The sequence below is a fragment of the Daucus carota genome, chromosome 1 (genome assembly GCF_001625215.2).
Source record: "Daucus carota subsp. sativus chromosome 1, DH1 v3.0, whole genome shotgun sequence".
NCBI lineage: Eukaryota > Viridiplantae > Streptophyta > Magnoliopsida > Apiales > Apiaceae > Daucus > Daucus carota.
Genome location: NC_030381.2, coordinates 1,226,833 through 1,236,303, shown reverse-complemented (window position 1 = coordinate 1,236,303; position 9,471 = coordinate 1,226,833). Strand labels below are relative to the sequence as shown.

At 32.6% G+C, this 9,471-nt stretch overlaps 1 protein-coding gene across 1 annotated transcript; it reads right to left on the bottom strand.

The window, feature by feature from the left end:
- Positions 1 to 7,633: 7,633 nt before the first annotated feature.
- On the bottom strand, positions 7,634 to 8,509 carry LOC108215812 (uncharacterized). The gene has a single exon (XM_064084144.1). It carries the CDS (start codon positions 8,507 to 8,509, stop codon positions 7,634 to 7,636), a length of 876 nt encoding a protein of 291 aa, XP_063940214.1.
- Positions 8,510 to 9,471: the final 962 nt, after the last annotated feature.

The following is a 9,471-nucleotide window of genomic DNA, read 5'->3' as shown; positions in this document are numbered from 1 at the left end:
CTTTTGATCTTTTGTTTACTCTCAATAATGTGCAAGACTTTTAACCTTTCACATGACTTGTAACTCACATTTGATGGCTATATAAAGCCATTTGTATGAGTTTGTAAAACACTCGATATCAACAATAAAAGTATCTCCTTCTTTCTCTCTTATCCAGCTCTCGCAATAATCTTTCTACATATATTAATGTCACAGAAGGGCAACCTCAAGATACTACTATGTCCAAAGAACGCCTGAAGCATGATAGGCAAGTTGATTCCATATATATCTTATACAAAAAAAAAAAGATGAAACGGAACAATAATTGATGATGGCTAAATTGAGAAATCAATAATTTTTGAAGGATCTCTCGAAGAGATTATAGACATGACATTGAAGGATCTCCGGAAGAGATTATAGACATGACAAATTTGAGAAAATAAAAGTAATGAAAAATATTGAGATCTCGATATATTATGTCATGTTCAGAATGAAGTGGAACCATAAATCGAATCGACGTTGATGATATTTATAGAACTTGAGGTTATTGAAAATGAGGATCATGAAGCAGAATCTTTTAGAAAATATTGATATAAATTGGCCAAAGAATAAAGGATATAATTGAGGCAATTATAAAGACAAATTATTTGGACCAGTAGTCCTCTCACACCTGAAGTTGTGAAAATAGTGCGCCCTACGAATCATTATCTCTTAAAAATAGAGAAATATTTGAAACTGCAGTTAACACACCTAAAAGTGTCAAGTCAGTGGGATATGAATGATTATTTGTGTGAAAACAAAATGAAGTTTCAGAAATTATGAATCTAAAGCTCAAATAATTGTATGATAACCTTGTGTTGGTTATGAAGAGTAATAGTATTTGTGGTGGAAATGATTATTTGATTGCGATATAGTCCCGCAATATGTGAAGGTTCAGTTTAAATTTTATACGACCCACTTGACAATAATCATCCTAGAAGGATCTTAACTGCCAGAAGCAGTATAACAAACTCTCGAGAACTATACCCTCTCAAATGGAAAAGGGATTCGGACCAGCAGTCCAACACAAAATTGTTTTGACAAAGACATGTTATCATTGTATATAAAGTTATAGGTTCCAACTCATAAAGTCTCTGGCCAGAGCAGATGGAAACTAGAATGTGTTTCTAGTTAACATTGAATTGAGTTGCACCTGATTAAAATACTATATGTTATATTATGTGATAAAGTGTTTCTTGGTATATATATTGAAGGAAGAATTACCCTTTGATGAATTATATATTGTCATATGTGAATCCCAGAAGGATATACACGATAGTACACTAACTTTTGTGAACACTTGAAAGAAATTCTCGGTCCTGAAGTACCGTATCTAAGTAAACTACAACATGTTTTATCGTACACGTTTTGACATAATTATTTAAAGCAAGTCTCCGCTTTCGGTTAGTGTTCATTGTTAAGGGATCACTCGCTTTAAGGGCGTGTTAATCCTCAAGTTACAAAGTGAAAATTTTATTCGATCTGCACTAACTTATTCTATAAAGTTTTAAGCTATAATTTTGCAGGCGTAAAGAATAGGGATCAAAAGTTGAATAAATTATTGTGGAGATTTTTTTTTTTTGTTATGAAACAAATTGCAGGCAGCATCACGTACAAGGAATGATACGTTAAAGGTGACATGACGGAACATATAGACTCGAAGTTCTTCTTTACTCGTGAAATTTGACAAAAGAGATAAATCAGTGATTTGTTCGAGAAATCAGTACACATGATCGGGATGCGCATACTTCGTCATATTTGCTAATTTTTATATCCTGATGAGGGGGAGACATAAATGAAATATTTTTATTTGTACAACTCATGTACTCTTTTTCCTTCACTAGGGTTTTTCCCACTGGGTTTTTCCTAGTAAGGTTTTAACGAGGCATGATGTTGATACAAGTCATCCAAGGGGGAGTGTTATGATATAAATATGTGGATGACTTTTGGTTTATCCTAAGACTTTTGACCTTTTGTTTACTCTCAATAATGTGCAAGACTTTTAACCTTTCACATGACTTGTAACTCACATTTGATGGCTATATAAAGCCATTTGTATGAGTTTGTAAAACACTCGATATCAACAATAAAATATCTCCTTCTTTCTCTCTTATCCAGCTCTCGCAATAATCTTTCTACATATATTATTTCATAATATTACTGTACTAGTTAAAGTTGATGGACACTTACGCATTGCTCCCACGTTTTTTAGGCAAAGAAAAGAATGGGAGAAAAGATATTACAAGATAAATGAATAAATATGAGGTTCATTGCGAAAATAAAAATCCATCACGATAGTTGTTTCACATAAAATTTATGGGGATGTGGTGGTGGTGTTTATGAGTGGCTAATATTAAAGGCTCGTAGGTTATTCTTTAGGGAAAATTAAATTACAAGTCTTTGGACTATTGACGGTTTATTATCTAGGTCCCTGAACTAAAAATTTCGTATTTCAGATCAATTAATTTTTCCGTTTTCTGATCAAAGTCCTTCTGTCAAAAAGATTCTGACGGCGTTAACTAGGGTTCTTGAGTTTCATACAGATCAAAGCAATTTTGAACGTGTTAGTGATATCCAAACTCAAAGTTCAAGTAGTCAAATTGAAGCTTGAGTCGCTAGCGACACTCGTATGACACCAATTTCACAAACTATGTTCAATTCAAAATTTTATAAATTTAGGTCTTTAAATTCGATAAAGAACCCTAAATTTATGGTCCAATTTGGGGTTTTTTAAATTAAATCTAATTTGTGAAAATTGTTGTCATATGAATGTCATCAGTGATTCAAGCTTCAATTTGACTACTTGAACTTTGAGTTTGGATATCATTAACACCTTCAAAATTGCTTTGATCTGTATGAAACTCAAGAACCCTAGTTAACACCGTCAGAATCTTTTTAACAGAAGGACTTAGATCAAAAAACGGAAAAGTTAAATGACCTAAAATACGGAATCTTTAGTTCTGGGACCTAGATAATAAAATGTCAATATTTCAAGGACCTATAATTTAATTTGCCCAATTACTCTCCATTTACAAAACTGGGCCTTTATTGTTCTAATGAAGTTAAGATTGGGCCGGTGGCATTAATGTAAATATAGACATTTCATTTCCACAAAATATGGGCCTCCAACTGAGGTGTATGGCAAGCCAGCGTTAATGTTTGAGAGTGCGTTTAAAAAATATTGTTGTGAAAAATGATAAAAAAAGTAGATTTTCGGGGATTTTTTTTCATAATTTAAGATATTTGAAATCTAATCAAAATAAATGAAAATAAAATCAAAATCAGATATAATTCATCTAATAGAATATATAAAATTTATTAAGAGGTAATCCGATACAATTCATTAAATAAATTATATAAAATTTATTAACATCTCAGTTAAAATCTTCTGACTTAATACAAAATAATTTGTGTATCAAAGGCGTTGATGAAACACATTTTCTTTCCAAAATTTTGAAGTCACGGGTTTACGAATAACCCGAGGTAGGAGATGGGCCAGAAAATTGTCCAGAAACGGCGAGCAAATTCGGAATCGAGGTGGTTTAGATTAACTGTATTAGTGTGTTTTTATTTTTTTCTTTTTATTTGTTGGAGTCTGATTTATATGACTATTTGACGTAATAAAATTTTTACTTCTGATTTTGAAAAATCCATCTCATATAAATATTTAAAATTAAAATTTTAGCCTTTATAAAATCTTTTATACATAAATATAAAATTTTAACAATATTTTATTTCAAATAATTAAAAATGACATAAATATAATTGTTAACAGGGAGAAAATGTTCGGCAGTAAATTTGATAACTTGCTTGAATGTAGAAAAAAACACCAAAAATATGAGATGAAATCATGAAAGGCCATGAAAAGTGTAGCTAGTCTTATATTTGATTTCTGAGAAGATACGAAAAAGTGAGAAAACGGAAGAAAGTGTTATATAACTTTCTAAGTAAAAATTGTAGAAGTGATACAAGAGATTTACATATTTTACATGGAAGATTTCAAGAGTCTAAGAAGGATTTAGCATATAAAATAAAGTAAAACAAAACGGTGGTTGGAGATTTTCAAAATTTACAATAACTTGGCTAGATTTTAAAAATAGTGAAATAGTTGCTGCAATTTACTTCCACTAAAAAGGTGGTGTCCGTGGACGGCAGTTAATATAACTCCGTTAACTCTTAAAGGTTTGGAAAAATGACAAGAGGGTGGTTGAAGTTTTCAAAAGCTGCAAAATACTTCCTCCGTCCCGTTTTAGTTGTCACATTTGAGTTTGTGCCGATCAAATTGACCAAAGTTTAACTGAAATTTATTAATATTTTATCAAGTGAAAAAATAAAAAATATATGTCACCAGAAATAATTTTTAATGTAGTTTAAGATATAATTTTCAGTTTTTTAAAGCAATGAAAGAGTGACTTGTAATTTTTGGTCAAAAATTAGTCAATTTGATCAACAAAAATAGAAATGTGACAACTAAAATGGGACGGAGGGAGTAGTGGCTAGACTTCAAAAATAGCGGAATAGTGACAACCAATTATTTGCAATTTTTAAAAACTCGAGCCACCCCTTGTCATTTATTCTTAAATTTTTGGATTTAACATAGCTATGTTGACGGTGCTTGATGGGCGCCACTTTAGTAAAACACAGAAGTAAACTTCAGTCATTATACTGTTATTTTTGAAGTCCAGACAATTTTTTACAAATTTTGAGAAACTCCAACCACTCTTTTGTCATTTACTCCGTAAAATATACAACCCATGAGACCATTTTGGAATGAGAGAGAGTGGCTCATGCTGACGAGCCTTTCTTTGAAAAAAATTCTGAATCGGCATCCTCCATTATCCGGAATCGATTCAGGACTTTTATCTTGCTAGAAACGATCCTTTGTTTAGAAATTTTGAGACTAAGAACAACTCCAAGGGGCTCTCTAAACAAGCTCCTAAGTTCAAATTTTAAGAGCAAACCAAATTTTAGTGCTCCAATGAGCTCCTAGATGCTCTCTAAAAATTTAAGAGCCTACTCTCTCTCTCCTTTCTTTTAAAGAGCATCTAGTAGCTCTTAATTTTATTTTTATGAATATAATATTAGTTCCCTCCAACATTTCCCTCTACTTTACTTTTCCCTCTCATTTATATTTACTTTCCCTCCCTTACTTTTAAGTACACAACCAAGTACAGACTACAGACCATCCATTTTCTTTCATTCAGAATATTCAGAACTTCAGACTAATAAACCAATATGATGAAACACACAAATCTACCCGATGATTATCGTATATCGCAACTTTCTACCGATGAAGGCCAGGATCTCCATTCCCAGGTTTTCTTAAATTTTACATTTTCTTTCTTGCCTTTGTTTGTATGTGGTATAATTTTATGCAATTAAGATTTTAAATCTTTTAATTTAGATGGCTTCATTGTAGTAAATTCTTTTGCAAGAGGTTTTAGTCTAGGTATGAGACAAAGGATATTGCTTTTGTCCAGAGTTAATTGTGATGATAATTTTGGTTTATATAGGGATGGATTAGCAGTAAAATTTGATTTTGATTTTTTGATGATTATGATTTGGGAGCTTAAGTTGGGTTCAAGATGTGTAGCCCATTACACCAGAATTTTCAAAATTATCTTTAGGCATCCACTTTCAGGTTACTGATACACTTTGGCATAAGAGTCTCATATATCTGTAGTCATGTGTGAAAGTGTTGATCACAAGCTCTTTCCACACAAGAGCTTCTGTACTTGCAATAGATAAATACTTATACGCAACAAAGCTGTTTTCCGTTGTTCTAATCAATCTTTTTATGCTAAAGTTTCTCACACAAAAATGTCTCATGCATTCCATGGCTAGCAAACAATAGTTAAGCAGTGCAAGTACAAATGAGATCTGATTTTTAACTTTGTTGGGTTTTGTTTAATTAAGTTTTGATTTGAACCCCAAGTTGGATTAGTTTATGCAGTTTTGTCAGGTTATAAGAGCTGTAATTGTTTCCATTAGTGATAAATCGGAATCATTAAGCTCAAAGAGTATTGTTATTTATCTAATTGGAGTGATTATGGTTCTCAGTTAAGGGCCGGCAACTAATATTGTTATTTTTGTTAGAAGTACAAACCTCTGGCTAAATACCGTTTTTGTGAAACTTCTGGCTAAATGCTTAGATGAATTTTGCTTTTGTAATTCTCAGCTTCTCCTTTAAATACATTGTTTATGCTGTTTTGTATAATGTAGTGCTTGATTGAGAAGCTAAATAAATGCTATTTTTTATCTCTTGTTATTTTTCCTCCTGGTCCTGGTTTCTTAATCAGCATATACAGGTTTTGGTACTTGTACTTAGTGAAACATTTTTTGTCCAGGTGCACTTCAAGATGGATTGTGGTGAAAAAGTGCCATCTTTTTATAATTTGATCAGTGGAGACTGGAGAGTATTCTGAATATGACGATTTTACACAAAATCAGGAAGAAAGGAATTTAGAAGCTACAATACAAAATTCAAGTACTCGTTTTACAGAAAGTCAAGAAGAAAGAAATGCAGAATTCATATCAGTTGCATCTCAAGTATTTTGTTCACAGAAAGTGAAGGAGAAAAGGCATCGAACGAAAAATTTTACAAGGCAAGAGGATGAATTATTGATTTCTGCTTGGCAAAATGTGTCACTGGATCCCATCACAGGGGCTGATAAAAAAATGGAACCTATTGGCAGAGAGTGCAAAGCTACTTTATGAAGCATAAAAACTTTGAATCAGATCATACTTGGGGTTCATTGATGCATCGTTGGTCCGTGATTCAACTTGGGGTCAATAAATTTCAAGGATTTTATAATCAAATGGATGGAAGAAGCGGGTACTCTGAAATTGATAAGGTAATATTTTTGATCATTTTGAATTAATCATTTATATACATGAATGATTAAATAATTGTGGTTTTCTAAACAGATTCAAGGTGCAAAGCATATGTACAAAGAAGTATGCAAACAAAGCTTTTCTCTCGAGCATTGTTGGAAGTACTTGGAACATATTGAGATATTTGCCTAAGTGGAATGTTGATTTTGCTACGAAAAGGACAAAAGTATCTCAAAAGAACAGTCCAACAACTTCTTCACCATCAACTCCAGAGTGTACAATCGTGGAAAACTCGGACTTGGAAAGGCCTATCGGAAGGAAGGCTGCAAAAGAACTTCAGAAAAAAAAGAAAGAAATTGGACAATGAGCACGATGATGATGCTGGAGCTGTAATTTTAGAAAAAAATGAGAGTTGATCAGATTGAATCTAGAAAGCAAAGAAATGAGCACCTTAAAGAGATGTTGCAGTTGGCAAAAGAGAGAGATGAACGTGAGAAGAGAAAAGAAGCCGCTGAACAAGTTGAAGCTGATGATAAAATTATGGCTATGGATTCAAGTTCTATGGGGGTAATTGAGGCTGAGTATTTTAACTTGAGAAAGCAGAAGATTATTGAAAGAAAGCGCAAACTTTTGGTCAAGTAATTAATGTGTTATACAGCTAGAAATCTTTTGTCATTTAATTTCAACTATCACTTTTTGTAGAAAGGTTGTCTAGCAGATGCATAATTATTTCTTCTTGCAACATTGCGTAGCCAGGCAGTTGTGTTATGGAATTTGTTATTTACTCTAATTCTGTGTAATCGAGATAGTATCCCATATTGTAATTGTGCCCATTGATGGTATAGTTAACTTCTGGTGCTTGACCCTCTGCCCATTCAGAAAATAAAGTGGATCGGTCCAATACATTTATATCATTCAACGATCCAGGTAACCCAAAATAAGCATGCCATATCCAAAGATCATACGAAGCTACAGCTTCAAGGATGATTGTTGGCTCATGGTAACGACCTGAAAAAGCCCCATGCCACGCAGTTGGACAGTTTTTCCACCTCCAATGCATACAATCGATACTGCCTAGCATTCCTGGAAATCCACGCTGCTCAGCAACCTCCATTAATCTTTTAACATCACCGCTATGTGGCCTTCTTAAATATTGTTCCCCAAATATTTGCACAATCGCTTTGACAAATTTCCTCAAACTTTCAATTGCGGTGCTTTCACCAATTCGAACATAATCATCGATTGCATCTGCAGGCAGTCCATATGCGATTATTCTCAATGCAGCAGTCATTTTTTGGAGAGGTGATAATCCCAAAACTCCAATTGCATCACATCTTTGTACAAAATAGGGATCATGGGACTCAATTGCACTTTGAATTCGAACAAATAATGATCTTCGCATACGAAATCTTCTACGAAAAATATAGTCCGGATATGTGGGATGATCACTAAAATAATCACGATAGAATAGTTGATTACCTAATTCCCTGTTCCGGTAAATGATGCGATGATTGAGGACTGATCCACGATGACGAACTAAACTACGATCATTTCTTTGGCTACTGGATTGAGCATATGCACCTACAGCAATATTCATCTCGTGCTCCTCTTCCTCTTCTTCTTGAATCATATACGTTATGATATCTTCAGGATCCATTACAAGAATCAAAATATATATTATATATACACAGTAGTGAAATGAGCCATCATATATATACTGTTTTCATGTTTTTACCGTTAGAGAAAATAGAGAGACGTTAGCAATGGGAAACAATCAAGAATCCTAGTAAATTTACATGTCACTGAACACATAGATATATTAAAAAGTTCCTCACAAAAAATAATAAATGAAATTGTATTTAAATTAATGATTTTAATTTATTTATCATACTAATTAGCACCTTGTATTTATATTTATATATATAATAAATAATGGGCTTGCAAGAATAATTTTTAGTTGGTCATTCCCGTCGATACTTTATCAATTAATTAATATTATAAATTATGATTGATATTTTAAATATTTGATTAGTTTTCCTTTCAAAATTTGAATTGAATGTGTTGGCATGATTGAATTTGAAATAATTATAAAATATGAATAGAGAGCCACAATAAAGAGTAGCATTGGAGCTCACACGTTGTTCAATGTACTAACTCACTAGGAGCCACTTTTTATATTATTGTTTAAGGAGTGACTTAGGAGCACCATTGGAGATGCTCTAATGACCTAATTGCAGTCTGCAGAATGGCCTAACATAATTATGAACTCCAGAACGAGTCTACCGAGACATGATAATTTTGAACATAATGGTTTATATTAAAAAAGTTAAAAACTAATTATTAAAATTGAATCGAGCAGTTTACACGGCACACCTCTAAAAAAGCCCACCTAAAATATAAACATATGGACCATGCATGTATTTGCACTATCTTGTACGAGTAACAAAAAGGTAAAGCAAATAAACTAAAATTGGCTTTAGATTACTTTTGCATAAAATAGCACGAGTGCTCGCATCATTTGCATGTAAACACCCGTGGCGTTTGATTTTTGGCTCAAATATATAATAAGTCAGAAATCAGTTTAAAATAAAAAATAAATATAAAATTGTCTTAAAATTA